The 15,826-nt window shown below is 45.1% G+C and overlaps 1 protein-coding gene across 3 annotated transcripts; it reads right to left on the bottom strand.

The window, feature by feature from the left end:
- Positions 1-3,634: 3,634 nt before the first annotated feature.
- On the bottom strand, positions 3,635-12,540 carry rtn4a (reticulon 4a). 3 transcript variants are annotated; one of them, XM_027024923.2, is made up of 7 exons: positions 12,099-12,540; positions 8,196-8,403; positions 7,635-7,773; positions 5,907-5,976; positions 5,221-5,267; positions 4,616-4,674; positions 3,635-3,987 (listed from the first exon to the last, which is right to left on the bottom strand). In XM_027024923.2, the coding sequence occupies exons 1-7, from the start codon at positions 12,427-12,429 to the stop codon at positions 3,945-3,947; spliced, it is 897 nt and encodes a 298-aa protein (XP_026880724.2). In that variant the 5' UTR covers positions 12,430-12,540; the 3' UTR covers positions 3,635-3,944. The 3 variants fall into 3 exon arrangements, with proteins under 3 accessions (XP_026880724.2, XP_026880725.1, XP_026880726.1); XM_027024924.2 differs by lacking the exon at positions 12,099-12,540 and adding an exon at positions 10,587-10,712; XM_027024925.2 differs by lacking the exon at positions 12,099-12,540 and adding an exon at positions 9,856-9,955.
- Positions 12,541-15,826: the final 3,286 nt, after the last annotated feature.

Here is a 15,826-nt window from a genome sequence, read left to right on the forward strand (position 1 = left end):
CGTGCCAAACGCACAAGATATTTGTTAATGCACCAACAGTACCTTTATATGTAGCATGAGGTGATGGATGTAAGAATGGTCCACAGCTCCACCTGGTGGCCAGTAGCTTTAACACACCCCATTGATTAAAATCACAGTTCCAGCACATTGGACATTAGCCAGCACTCATGCCCAACTAACAGGACAAAAGCCCCCCCCCCCCCCCCCGGAGATTCACACCCTGGACGAGGAAACTGTCATACACCACATAGACAAAAGTATTTGGACACAACACCCACAGTCCCGGTCTAAATCCACAGGCATTGCTATGGTGTCGGTCTGTAGCTATAACAGCTTTGATCTTCTGGAAGGCTTACTGCAGGACATTGGAGTGTGTCTGGGGTAATTTTTCCAGTTCATCCAGACGAGCATTTGTGAGGTCAGACTGACGTTGGACGAGAGGGCCCAGCTCACAATTGTCGTTCTGGTTCATCTCAAAGGTGTTCTGGGGGGCAGAGGTCCGAGCTGAGGTCCAGGATGTGTGTGGTCCACTCTTTACGCTGGCAGTCATGCTGGAACAGAAAAGGGCCTTCCGCAAACTGCTCCCACACAGTTGGAAGCATACAATTATCCAGAATGGCATTACATTTTCCCTTCCCTGGAACTAAGGGGCTGGGCCCAACCCTTGGAAAAACAAGCCCATATCATTATCCCTCGTTCACCAAACTTTACAGTTGGCACAACGCAGTCAGAGAGGTAAACGTTCTCCTGGCATAAGCCAAACCCAGACTGGTCCGTCATACTGGCAGGTAGAGAAGTCTGATTCATCACTCCACAGCACACGTTTCCACCGCTCGAGTCCAGTGGCAGCGAGCTTTACACCACTCCACACCGAAGCTCGGTGTTGTGCTCGGTGATGTAAGGCTTGCGTGGAGCTGCTCAGAAGCTCCAGGCACACAGCGGTTTTTGCTGACGTTGACGCCAGAAGAGGTTTGGAACTGCGCAGTTATTGAATCAGCAGAGCGTCGGCGAGTTTCACACATGCCAATGCACCTCTGCACTCGCCGACCCCGCACTGGAACTTTACATGGTCTGTCACTTTCTGAAGTTGTGGTTCTAAAAAGCTCTCACTTTTCAATAGTACCACTCTCACTGAATTGTGGAATACCCAGGATTGAAGCAATTTCACAAAGAGACTTGTTGCAACGGTAGCATCCTTTTCCAGTAGCAGGCTGGGGCTCTTTCCACATCTTTACAAATCTTTCACAAACATTTGTAAAGGCAGATTACACAGGAGGGCGCTTGAGTTTACACAACTGATCTCAATGACCGAGATGTGTGTCCCAGCACTTTTTCCAAATAGTGTACCGTGGGAAGCTGTAGTTAGCCTGCAGCTTGCCTGGACATCTTTGTATGTGCAGCCTACACTGTGACCACATGCCAGGAGAAAAAAAAAACAGAAAACCTCTCCACTGGCTCTCAGTTAAGCACAGACTACAAGTTTTATTGTTCATTTTTAAAACATCATAATTGAGCGATTCAGTACATTAATAATCTCATCAGAGCTGTAGCCATAAATAAATATTTGCTGTTTCACGCTCCAAATGAACATCTACAGGGCGCCCTGCTCCCAGGGAATGCTCTTCCTCTCAGAGTAGAATCAGCCAAAACTACGCCAGCTTTTTAAAAGATGTCTGGAAGACTTTTTCTGGTTTAGGAGGGGGTGGTTTAAAACCTTGTGAGGTGGGGAAAGAAGTTCTGCGCTGATTGTAGAGACACTGCAGCTAGATATGGACCCTGCTGGGGAGGGCAAAGCAAGACAAAAGCACAAAGTACACGCCCATCTGTGTGTGAGCGAGTGAATGAACACACCATTGCATTATCTGTTCATAGAGTCAGGGAAACATCTGGGGGAAAACTTGCACCTCCCTTCATATTTCAGGCCTGTGGGCTGAAGTAACCTGCTGTCCATCCAGACCCTCACATCAGCTGCTGGAATCCACTGGAGTTCCGCTGATGGACCTACAGAGGGAAAACTGGCAGGCCTTGTAGGTTCACACAGGACGTTCATGTGGCCACAGTTCCATTTTGGGGGGGGGGGGCGCTGGTCCCACTGGTGGAGAGAGTCCGATACCAACACCCAGTGAAGAAAACCTACTTAACTTTGGTTGTTGGTTAACATGACATCACATTGCCCACTTCTAGTATTGTTTATTTTTATACATTAGTTTTACTTTATTTAAAACAGCATAACATCAAAGACATGAGACATAATGACAAAGACATTTATTTCAAGCAATGATACAGAAGCATGTATTTCTGGTATCACTGGACACCTGCAAAGCTCACCAGTGAAATTTACTCCTGTGGAAACAGTGACCAGCCAGCATAGTGCAGCAGGGAAAACACCCAGCGTGCAATACAACAAACAAAAACACCAGGAACTAAAGGCCTTCAGAACATGTGAAGTCAACAGGAACTGAGCCAGTTTAAAGACTGATCAGACAAATCTGCTGCAAGTACAAAGAAGGGTAGATCACTACACCCCAAGTGTTTAGCTGCATGACAGTTCTCTACAAAACAGATACAAATGTGAAACACACCACAGAAAGGAGATGACTACACCCGTTTTTCGTTCAAGCATTTTTCATATTAATGCGTCCAGCATTACTCTGCATTAAACAGGTGTCTAAATTACTTCTGAACAGTGATGCAGAAATGGAGTGCATTTCATTACGCAACTCGTTACCCACATGCTGGACACTACTAGAGAGTAGTCTGCGCCCCAACCGCAGATGTCCACTTCCATAATCTCACCAGGTGGTGGCACTGCATTCGAAAGGATACAGCAAAACATTTTAAGACAGCCAGTCTTTAGAAAATTACTTTTACTGGGCCTATTCTGACAGTTAACATTAATTTTAAGGATTCATAATTTTCTTCTATGGCACTGAAACTCCATTACAACCACTAATGTATTCCAGTAATCCGTGTACATCATACACAAGGAACAGACACAAACATCACGTGTCAGTTTGTCTACGAGCTTTATTGGTACTTCACAATGCATCCCACAGACAGTCTTCAGCGCACAGTTCAACAACACATACAATCAATCACTTGCACCATTTCAGACACTCGGTCCACACCAAAGACGGGAGGGTTGGGTAAACATATGGCCGCCTGCGAGTTACGAAGTGACAGAACGCAGCAAACGCCCTTACGTGCCTCCACGTGGCCCGTTTCACTGGACAGCTAAAATCGCCAACAGAAATACTGCTGAAACATGATGTAACATAAGCCTTTTGAAGAAGAACTAAGATCCAAGCATGCCCCAACTCCATGATGAGATACTACCGAAAACTAGAAGCCTGGTTCACGTGACTGAACTGGTCACGTAACACAGCATTTGCTCATTCAGGCCTAACACAAACTCAAAAGCTAAAATCAAGACTGTGGTGAAACATTTTGCTCCTTTTTAAAGAACAAACACGAACACACACACACACACACACACACACACACACACACACACACACACACACACACACACACACACACACACACACACACACACACACACACACACACACACACACACACACACACCCTTCACTTAACAGAAGGCTTCACGTACAGCTCTGCTTCCATCGTCTCCATGGTGACCCTTGGCATTTCACATTCCTGAACTCTCATTCCCGAATGTTTAATTAAACACAACGCACTGGAACTATTGTGAAAGACAGTGATTTGGCTCATGGGGTTGTTAAGGTAATGGACGGAGGTTTTTAGCTGTAAAGCTACAGGGGTGGGGAAGGAGCGTGAGGGATGGGGTCATACAACGCAATGTCTGAGGCATTATTCCAAAACTAAGTAGTCTCCAACCCAAAAACTCATTTTCAAAGTCATTTCCTATTTCACCTGCATACACTTCAGTCATTCACTCTGTAGTGCTCATTCTGACTTTATTCCTTCTTGGGCTTGGTGCCGGGCATCATGGCTTGGACCCTGCCAACAGAGAGGGCACTTCATCAGCATGGGTGGCAGTCACCAGGCCACGCGCCGTAAACAACACGCAGACAGTCAAAGGAGGACCAAACAACTGAAGCCCAGCGACATCCAGACAGAAGCTGAAGCTTAAGGGTCTCTCGCACCCACACCAACAAAGTTCTGGAACTGGTGCCGGTCCCTGCCAACTAGCGAACCTTTAAGAACGGATCCACGTTTCCAACGGTTACATGGACGTGAGCGTTTCAGCATCGGGAAACATTTTAGAAGACTGTGTAAACTACATGGTGGAAGACACTTTTCTTCTGCAAATGTTGCTTCTTCTTTCAGGTTTATTTAAAACAGCCGAGAATCAACTTTTTTAAAAGCTTTTTCCACAGACCACTGAAGACTCGCTGCAGTTCTCACGTTTTTAGCTGTAAACAGCAGTAAGGCGTGTAAACAACTGTACGAGGTGACAGCAGGACCCCACCAGGTGCAGAACAGGTTCAGTGGTTTCAGGCCAGAACAGCACTGCCCTTTCTGTGGTTTTGTTATGGAAAAGCATGGCACTGTTGGGGATTTTGGCACCAGCTCCAGGGCAGTGGAACGCGTCAGCAGAGTCGGCTTACACACAACGTATACTTACTTTTTCATGACCTCTTTAATTTGGTTGTTCACCAGTCCATAGTAGTGATCAATCTGCGTCTGGAAAGAGAACAGAAATTACCCACCACGGCAGATCAATCACTGAATCGGATCAATTTCTGAGTCTAAACACACATTAAAGCCACAATCAGGAATATGACAGCAACAATCCTCTGAATTGCTGGAGGAGCAGATCACTGAGATAAACGCCACGGCCATCGGCGGTCCGACAACACCGCGAATAAAAGAAAAATCTCTTCCTTTCTGCCCCAGAGCTGAGCAGATAAAGTTTAGGGAAGAGTTTTGTCCGCATCTCTCACAGCAAAACAGGTTAATGTAAAAAAAAAAGAAAGAAACAAAGCCTCAGACTGACTAAAAGGAACAAGAACAGAGACAGAAGCGCCTTAATGCACCACCACACCACCTCTCTCATCGCCACAGGAAAGGGCTTGGTAAGATGGATTAGTCAAGAGGTGGAAACCTTTATCCCCAGATAAGATGGATACGCTTTTTTATTTCTTCTATATATAAAAAGGTTTGTATGTCCATTCGCTATACCAATGTCAGTCATACTTCAGGGATTAAAAAAGAGGGAATTAAACCTACCTGGTGTTTCTCATAGATTACTGGCCAACTGAAAGCTGCAACATGCACTGGGGGGGAGGGGGTTGAGAGACAGACAGAGTATCAGCATCTGAACTTTGTAAAAATCTTTGAATTCACCTGTAATTATAACTTATCCCACATTAAAATAAATGTATATTATAGTTAACTTATTTATACAATTTTAATAATATTACAACTATTAACAATAATAAACCTGATAATATGCCATGATCAGCACTGTTTGTGCATTCCTGCAACTGTTCAAAGTGGAAATGGCAAGATCAAATGTAAGAGCAAGACAGCACGAGAGTTTAAACAGGCAGCCGTCCATGGTGCCCTGTGTGAGGAAGACCCTGGCAATTCCCACTGCAATTCCCACGGCTTTGTCCCAACTGCTGAAAAACAGCAACTTCTCTTGGGAAAGTAAAACACTATCTGACCAAATCATGAGTAAGCACAAGTAAGCTGAGTTTTGGACAGTAAAGCCAAGACTGAAATCTTTTAGCAAACGTAATGAATGTAATTTAGTTACAAAAATATCAATTGATCGACACCCTAACTGAACTGATTTTGGTTTGCAATCTTTATTTTCGTTAGACACAAGCGCATCAGCAGTGCAAACGGCCTTTAGCAGGCGTGGCCCAGGTCAGCGTGAGACACTGGGGAGATGCGGGAGTTTGACTTACCAATAATGAGGATAGTGAGGCCATTGAACAAGGAGCCCACATAGGTCAGGATCCACATCAGCACTGCAAACTGCAGAGAAAAAAAGAAACGCCACTTTACCAAACCCATCAGCCACTGTCTATCACCCCACTGTAGCTCAAAGTGTATAAAATCTATTCTGAATATATAAATACTGCATTCAAACATCTCTATTAGATGACTTCTCATAAAAAGCATAATGCTGTTTCAGTAGAGTAGTGCGTTAGGTAGTGGGAAGGTAAGTGGGAAATAGGAGATGAATTTAAACGTTTCAGAGGAGACCAGCTGTTGTGCTATGCTACACAGCCTGTAAACTGCTGAATGCTCATGTGCCCCGCCAAATGGACCCGTCACTCAGAAGGCCACCCCGAGCGCTGGCTGGCATGGGCCCTGGGGGACCCTGGTGGGGTTAGCGCCCCTGTACATGCACGGCACCAGGGAACCGGAGCCAGGCCAGCGCAGGGAGCGTAACCCTACCCCAGCCTCCCACAGCCCTTACACGGACACCTCTCACCACCAGGTTTGGAGGTGCTGACTTAACACTAACACTGCAGGACTTTTCCATTACCCCAGGAACATAACATCCAGAGCATTTACTTGGATCTTTCCAGTGATCTGAAATGAAGGAATGAACTTTAAATCTAGGCTCATAGTGATTTAACAGGCTTTGAGTGAAGCAGGTAGTGTGAGCCCCATGTCCCAAACAGACTGCTCAGGACTGCAAAGCAAAACGATTTATAACTACAGCTTTTAGAGTTAAATGCATTCACCTTCATACTTTAAACATAAACCAACTCATTCAGGGGCACCAATATGCATAAAGCAATAAGAACCAACTCCCTTCCATTCTTGAAGACTATGAAACATCCCAGCCTGAACAAAAAAATTAAATGAAATTAACAAAATAGAGTACAAACACATGAACACTGTTCACACACACACACAACCAGACATTTGAGTTAAACTGCATGTTTGGCATGGTAACCCACAGCAGTCAAATCTTCAAGTTTTAATTTACAGAATTAAGATGATTATTTTATCCAAAGCAACTTACAATTCTGACTGAAAACAATTTGAGTAATTGAGGGTTAATGGTCTTGCTCAGGGGCCCAACAGTGGCAACTTGGCAGTGGTGGGACTTGAACTGGCAACCTTCTGATTACTAGTCGAGTACCTTAACCAATGAGCCACCACTGCTAAATGGTGATCAATGAAAGCAGTCACACACACAGGCACGCACATGCAGAGCCTTGGCACAGTCTCTATCCCAAATTCATTTGTCTACGCTGCTGCACCTCTGCCTTCCCATGCAGGGGTGCCCCATCCCCTCCACACTCGCTCTGGTTTCTCATATATAACATCCAGCACTGACCACGAAGAAACTGAACTCAATGAAAACATATGAAAAAGTGTGTGTGTGTGTGTGTGTGTGCACGCACGTGTGTGTGTGTGTGTGTGTCATCAGATTACCTTATACTGCCTGATCTGGCTAAAAATAAGGCATAAACCTTGACCTTCACACAGACAACACCCTTCAAAATTCTTTGCATGGTGACAGTCTTCACCCTATACCAGAGTAGGAGGGCTAAACACAAAAAATAAACCGAGCTGAAGTGAAGGGCAAAGCCAGCCATGTTTACAGGGCAAGACTGGTAAAACCGACAGGCTCTGGTCACAGACCAGGATCCGTATATGCGTGTTTGTCCCACCTTCAGAGAGTCCACCAGATCTTCCACCAGGAAGAGGCGCCTCAGTTCCTTCACGGCAGCATTGACGTGCTCCAGTGTAGCGTCAGCGTAGTTCTGCACCGTCTCAGCAGGTACCGTGACGTCCTGATCCAGGTACATCCTTCAGGAGAGGAAGCAGACGCAGGATGGGTCAGAACCACCGAGGCACTGCGGGGATCCGGCTGCACCGGACGTTTAAACACGAGCGCTTGTGTGGAAGTGGCTGTTAGTGATGGTGTCGCTACTGTGTTCTTCTGACAAGTGATTTTTGCATGAATTCACACTGTATGAGGTTAACACTGCTGTGCAACATCACGGTTAAATTAAAGCAGACCTAGGCTCCAACCCAGCCCTCTTAAAATGAGAGAAAGGGACACCATGTAAATGAGGCAGTGGTTATGTGCTTCTGTTAAGGATACCACATGCTTGAAAGAATGCGAAGTTGCTCAAACTGCAATTTAAAAAGTTCAAAAACATCTACCTTTAGTCAGTCTATTTTTATTGAGTTGGGCGCGTATGTGTGCACAACGCGCTCGGTCTTACTTAAAAGGATGGCCATCCTCCGACTTCTGCACGGCCTGCAAGATGCCCTTGTATATCCTGAAGGAGATGGTGACGGAGAGCAGGGCCAGGGAGATGTAGGAGAGCACGCTGATGATGCTGCAGGCGTTTAAGGCCAGCAGCAGGAACAGGCTGGCTCCAAACACCACCCCCGTTCTCTGCAGGTCGCGCCAGTACAAGAGGTCGACCACTAGCACAAAGACAAGACAGTGGAGAGAAAAGAGCGGCCATGCGGCTTTAAGTGATGCCGTCTAAACGTGCGGTCAGAAAAACTGGAGTTACGCTGATCGGCATGGAAAATAGCAGCAGTCGAATCTACTCGAGTTTAAGCGGTTAACAGTGAAAGTTAGCCATGTTAGAAACACCAAGGGTAATGTGGAGGAGAAGGGAACGATGTGGTTAGTAATGTGGCTACTTTGAGAGAGGTATAACTCCAGAGGGAGGCCTGCAACAACATTTGTGGATAGCTAACTGTGGTTGAAGCTTTACAGTTTTGTAGATCAGTTATAACAAACACAATTATGAGCACTTGGGGCAGGATTTTAATAACACTGAGATCTAATAAAAATTGCTTGGAAAAAACAAAGTCCATTAAACAAACCAATGACGCGTAAACTGGACAAAATGGCAACACAGACTGCGCATTGCCAGATAGATTACATTACATTTGCAAAAAACAGCAAGCCTCTGACCACAGAACACATTTTCACCTGCACCTAGCTTTTGGCTAATGTTCACTTAAAATTACATTAATAATAAATGACTTAAAACGCAGCAGCTTTCTTAAAGCCAAGATGGTTTGATAAAGTACAAACTCAATTCCTCACATTCCACATCGGAGTTGTGTAATCTGTGATTGTTTACGTGAAGGTCTCCTGAAGATAGGCATATCTCAGGGCTCTAATCCCAGGGCTCTGCTCACAAGAACTAACAGACCCACCCATCTGTTACTGAGGCAAGACCACGAGGTTACCAAGTAACCTTTGAGCTAATACTAAACAAAGATAAAACCGCTAGAAGTAGCTACAAAAAAAAAAAACACTTGTGAAGGCGTAGGCGTATCTTAGCTTGCATTAAAATCAAATATTAGCTAATAAAACAGCTAATTGAATCAGGCTGGTGGAAACCCCACTGATGCCTACAGATGATAGCTCGTTTAACAAGATAGTATTAGCTAGATAAGGCCGACGGGACCTTTCGCATCGTTCAACAAGAACGCAAAGGCCAGCAGGTTAGCAGCTAACCCCCCCCGCACTCTGCCAGTGAACCTCAGGACTGAAGGCTGGTGATGTCTGCCACGCATAACGGCGCTAACTAGCTAACCGCAGCTACAGGGCTGCTCGCTAAAAGGACACACGGATAGAGACGCTAGCCAGTTAGCTAGCATGCTAAGAGGCTTCTGGGCTGCGTCTCGGGGCTTTAGCCAGCTGGCGACGCTCTGACGCCACAATAACGTTACCGAAGGAGCTCGCAAAAAAAAAAGAAAAGAAAGAAAACCGCGCTCCACGTTATTCCAGAACTCCAGCGCGTTCCTAACGGTCCTAACGGTCCTAACGGTCGCCATCCTGACGACCCGAGGCGAGGTCTGTTGATCACGGTCACGAAGTACACGCACGTCTTCACGCGAAATGGACACACTAACCTTCTCGGGAAACCATCTCGCTTCTTCGATACGACGCCTGTCCGAAGACAGAAAGGAGAAGCCAAACGCACTAATAGCTACATGGTCTTCCGGCTAAGATGGGGCTAATCTATGTCAACTTAAAAGTCTCCCGCAATTCCAAAGTAAATGTCATTGGAACTGCTATATAGGCGATTATAGCCAACCGACCCTACAGTCAACTCAATTGCTTTAGAGGGTGTTGCTTTCATAGACTTAACACTTCGTTAATTGTACACACACCTGCTTCACTTCACTTGGACAATTTTCAGAACTCTTAAAAGCATGATTTATGGACCACCGAGTCAGTCCATAGTTTAGACACTTCTGGAATATAGGTTCAGTCAAAAGCACTGAAAACATCTGAAATTGACAGAACTTACAGGGAACAAAAAACAAAAATGCAGAAACAACAGAAAGTTAGTGTGCACAATAGATTCCATGTAAAAGTCTGAGATAGCTGTCACATTAACGCACATTCTCAAAGGCATTACAGTAGGCAAGAATTATGAGTCTCAAAGAAATGGCACTTGAAATGGCAAAGGTGGCAATTTACAGTCACAACGCCAGCAGACAAAAAAAACAGCAGTTAGAACCTTCTCCGCCACTAACAATCTTAGAAAGACACATGGATAGGACATGAAAAGATATTCTAATCTCAACTGCTCCATCTAAAAACCATAAAAGCAAGAAGAGAAGCCAGTCACAGATACCCTGGTCTTTCCAGTGTTTTGCGTCCATCTCTTTAGTGTTCCACGGTAGTGCAGTGCTGACTTGCGAGTATCATTCGATCATTCCAGCCGTGGCAGAGGTGATCAGGGGGTTGAGGCAGTCTGGAGGCACGCGCCTCTCTCTGGGGCAGACCAGACGTGGACTGAGGGCCAACAGTGGGGCTACAGCTCTCCTGCAGGTGTGAGTACTGCTGAGGTCAGCTGACTAGGGCCACATGCCAAGAGTTGATGACAGACGAGTCCAGTGTGAGGACTCACTTATGTACTGCTAAAGCAGCACAGTTGGATAAACAGTAAGCCAGCAGCTGGCTGGCTGGCGGGACATGATGTTCTCACAACGAGGGCTGGCAGTGTTGCTCACTGCAGCACTCGGCACTGACACACACCACACATACATACTCCTCTCTAAAAGCCATGTGTTATTAAAACCCACAAGTAGCCATTGCATGAAATCCAAACCAAGTAAACTGATGCAAGGCCAAATTGGATAACCTAAAACACTTTTGACTTCAGTATAACGGGTGATGAGAGCAGTGGTTACGGTACTTGACTTGTAATCAGAAGGTTGTTGATTCAAGTCCCACCCCTGTCAAGTTGCCACTGGTGGGCCCCTGAGCAAGACCCCTGACTGTTGTGTTCAGGCAGAATTGTAAGTCGCTTTGGATAAAAGTGTCAGCTAAATGATGTAAAGATTTCCAGTACACAGTGCTTCCTGATTTCTAAAAAGTTCTCTCTTTCAGTAATACTTGCTTTTATATTTTTATAGTCATCCCAGCAATAGGGATAAGGGGGAAAGGTGAGTGGTCCATTTAGAGCCAGACTTTATGACGTGTAATTTGTAGTTGCCAAACAGAAGAGTGTAGAATGGACGCGATGATGATTGAGTGCAGACTACAGGGTCATCCACAAGATGGCAGTACACCTTAACAAGCCCACATTACAATATTACATTAGGCTACATTTACAATATTTAGAAGACGTCCAAGGAGACTTATTGTCTCCATCTTTATTGTCTCCATAGAATAAATCCTTATGCCAGTGACATCAGAGGAGAAGTTAGACGTTAGGTTTGTAAATTAACCCTTGCTACCAAAACGAACATAACACCATTATAAAAAAGCAAATGACAGTCACCGAAATCGAAAACGTTCAGCCTGTGCAAAGGCTCCCAGGGCTCCAGAGGTAACTAAACAAACCAGACCGTTATGGAGAGAACCGCACGGATCGGTACGTTTGATGTGGGTCTCGAGATCATCCTATGATTATGGCAATGACGAGTCCGCTCGACGACCCAGACAATTACGCAATACCTGTGTGACGCATGAGCCAAAATTGTCAGTTGTTGCTGCAGTCAAACCTGATCGAGTTGAGTAATAAGTGCATTAAACTTTAAAATTGCAACAGCAGGTCTGTGTGTGGAACCAATATACCATAACGGCATACTGCACTGGGAAAGTTGCAAAACTGTGAAACTTTGAAAACTCTCCAACTTACGCTGAGACGCTGCAGGGCTGGCAAGGACTCGCTGTGTCCGTGCCAAGTCTGGGCTCGGCGGGGCGTCCGGACGGCCCCAGTCCTCTTCACGCTGCTCCGGATGCGCCTTCTCGTCCATAAGTGGCTCTTCTGTCCGTGGCAACGTGGACCTGTGCCTCGCGATAGCATCCATGGCCCCTCCGGCCAAATCCAATATATCATCCACTTCAAATGGTTTAGTGTCAGAGAAATCTGAAGCTTCGTCTACGAACTCACTGGTGAAGTGCTCCTTCTTACACTCATCTTGTAGGAAACCTAGTTCATTGCCTGTGGAAGGTGTGTGGTGGTCCATCGTGGGAAAGCGCGTCCCCGAGTCAGTGTGATGTGTGTGTAAACCTCCTTAGCGAAATATCTCGTCAAATACCTGGCGATGACGGGCGGAAGAGAGAAAGAGAGGAAGTCCTGAGTTCTAGAACACGAACGCAGAGGGGAGGGGTGAGGAAACTCGAACACTTGTGATTGGCTTAGGCCTCGAGGGGGCGTCGCCGATTCATCCGGCCCTTCTTCGGAATAAGAGATGGCTTCACTGCTCGTGGCGAAGGGCATGTCTCAGGCTAGACGAGGCCCACACCCATCAAAGCCATCTTACGTTTAGCCTGCTTGGCGTGGACATTTAGGAACAGGAGTAAATTAGGAATGTTCTTAGAGTCCTAGAAGTAAAACATACATTTAAAATTAAGTTAAAAAGTTATCTGATCCTAACAGGTCAAATTCACTCAGCAGATTTTTATCTTTTAATCTATGCGCAAGATTGTGTGTGTATGTATGTGTGTGTGTGTGTGTGTGTGTGTGTGTGTGAGAGAGAGAGAGAGAGAGAGAGAGAGAGAGAGAGAGAGAGAGAATGAGATCAGAATGACTGCTGAGATGATCATTTGATAACTACCACAATTAGATTATGTACTTTCAGTAATGAAGACGATCACACAGGCAGTGTTCTTAACTCAGTAGAAGTCTAGAGTTCATGCAGTGTCACTCATCCTAACGCTTGTAGAAACCTACACAGTTTCAGTGTGTAATAAATCCATTAAAGTGATTAGTCATCAACGAACTGCAACAAAAGACACATTTGTAGGAGTTTCTCTCCTGTTCTGATGAGCAACAGGGTGCTGCTAAAGGCCGTGCCCCAACCTGTGGTGCAACTGGGAACAAACCAGTTTGTTCTCTCCAGACACAGGGTGCTCCATTGTCTCATGAAGCCAAACCAGTTGTGCGGGGTCTTTGTGCGCGTGTGGGACAGGGACCTTCAGGCAGGCTGGCGAGACCGCGTGCACAGGAAATAGTCACTCACGAGTGTGTGACATTCTCGTGCTGAGTGGAGCGACTCCTACATGCAGAGTTTTTAAACAAAACATCCTGGACAGTGCGTGGCTTTCTTCTTAGCAGATCTTTCTGTGAAAGGCCGAATGCCCGGATTATCCCCTGTCCTAAAATAAACCTGTGCACACGCCTGAGTGTCAGATTTTTAGAGCAAGTCTTGAAGTCACTGCCTGTGTCTGCTTAACTACGACTAAAGAAACAAAACAAACCGATTAGCAGGAAGTAACAAGAGCACATGTAAACGCAAGTGCTTTCTTGGCTGAAGTGCTCCTTCTCCCTACATCCGGTGGAGGGGTGTTATTGCGATGGTACAATAGTGAACAACACTGTCACAGTGTAATGCCCTCACACAGCAGATCACCTGTAGAGCAATGTTGTGTGCAGAGAGTTGGATGGATAGGTGCTAATTGTACTGATTCGACCTCCAGCTTTTTTGAGGGGGTGGGGTGCTGTAAACATCTGGGGACACGACAGATGCCGTTTCAGCTGGTTGCAAGAATTATTTCAGTATTTTCAGGACACAGATCACAGCTGCCAGCACACCTGAACCATGCCAAGAGGAGCTCTGACTACATGTTACAGGCATACTGGGAGCTGGTTACATATCATTGAGAACTCTGACTATCTGCTGCAGGTTTACTGGGAACTGGTTACAGTACAAAAATCTAGACTGTCTGGTCAGTCCGCAAAGACTTGAATGAGAAACAAGGGCCCAGACCATGACTAGAGATCAGACATTGCATTTCAGAAGTTCACATTGTGTCTATTGTATGTCTACAATATTAAAATGTTTCTCTCTTTCTGTGTCTGATTCCTTCACTCACTTTCACCTCTGACTTTTCCAGGCACTCATGGTCTGTGTAGACAAAAAACGGTGCTGTCAGAATTTAGGGCAACTGGTGCATATTTGGACCCAGTAACAGTCATTCTGCTTCTCACTTTAGAAGAAATACAGTATTACGTTTAATAGTAATAATTAACAAATTACCATATACTCTCCAGAAATGTTATTTCTATTTTAATATCAGATGTTGCAGGTGCAATGTTTGCGCTGGGCTTTTCACTCACAAAAGAGAGATTATGCGATTCTTTGTAGAAATATTAAGAGTACCTCTTTTATCAAACACGTCCAAGAATTTTATGTACAAGGACTCATCTATGCAGCTAGGACTATTTACATATTTTTTGTAACAGCACATGGTAGCCCTCACAAAACTTACACTTTTCAAACACTCACCAGATTACCTTCTTTATGAAACCTTTTCATTGTTGTTCTCAGTCATTTGTTGTTTAAATCTGAAATATGGACAGACAGGAGAATGAGGGGACGGTGTTTTTGTGTTGACAGCTCAGTCTTCCCTAAATCCACATAAGGGAGTATGCCAGCTCCCACATCACATGCACAAACACATTGGCTCCCAGGGATTAACTGCGCTATTTATACCCATCATGCTATGCAACTGTACTCGGTAGATAACGTACTACAAATACCAGGTTTCTCCAGTGCAGTCCCAGTAAGGCCTTTTGTACGGCAAAGTAGAACGTTTCTTACCAACACTAATGTAGGCGATCTGTAATCAGAGAAAATCATCAAACTGCGCACTACCAAGAGCAAACATTCCTTATATTTTGAGTCAATGTTTTCAGATCTAATGTTCTTTAGACGAGATTCTACATTTTTGCAAAAGGACTCTTGTTTTGTTTTGTCCTGAGACTTTAAAATACGAGTATAGTAGATTACAGTAGAGTCATTGTAAGAGCCAGTATAAAGATCAGTATTCCAAATCTCGGACATCACCTGATGAAGACTAGTTTATCGTTCTTTCTCCTGGATGAAAAAAAGGCACATGGCAGTCACAGTAACGCATCACTTCACTGAAAGGCACTGGTGAATTTCTGCTTTCCATACGTCATGTACAGGGCCTTGCAAAAGGTATCAACCCTCTTAAATGTCAATAAGAGTGAGCTGGGTTACAAATAAAGCTCACAGATTATTCCAGCCAATATTTTTATTGCAAACCAACACTCTTAAAGCAAATAAACCAATGCTCCTAAATAAACTATGACTTTGAACATTATTTGTCAGGTCTTAAAAGACCTAGTAAAAACTGGAAAATACAGCTTGGATAAGTATGCAGTACCTGCACACTAGTGCTTGGTGGAGTCACCTCTCACGGCAATAACATTCACGTGTGTCGGTATACATTTCTACCAGCTTTGCTCACAGTTTGGGAGTTGATTTTGTCCAGACATGTGCAGTGCTTTGACCTCGTGCATTGTCCTGCTTGAAAGGGGAGGTTTGTCCTGAGCGTTATTGTCTTTGCTAACTGAAGCAGTGTGTCCTGCAGTGTCATCCAGTGGTTTACGCCATC

This window comes from Electrophorus electricus, chromosome 3 (assembly GCF_013358815.1).
Source record: "Electrophorus electricus isolate fEleEle1 chromosome 3, fEleEle1.pri, whole genome shotgun sequence".
Taxonomy (NCBI): Eukaryota; Metazoa; Chordata; class Actinopteri; order Gymnotiformes; family Gymnotidae; genus Electrophorus; species Electrophorus electricus.

Excerpts from the sequence above, each read along its gene's own strand:
- rtn4a (XM_027024923.2), bottom strand. The coding sequence starts at position 12,429 with ATGGACCACCACACACCTTCCACAGGCAATGAACTAGGTTTCCTACAA. Across the intron at positions 5,268-5,906 it reads CCTCACTATCCTCATTATTG|TGCATGTTGCAGCTTTCAGT; the intron begins GTAAGTCAAACT and ends CCTCCCCCCCAG. Across the intron at positions 3,988-4,615 it reads ATTAAAGAGGTCATGAAAAA|GGTCCAAGCCATGATGCCCG; the intron begins GTAAGTATACGT and ends CTCTGTTGGCAG.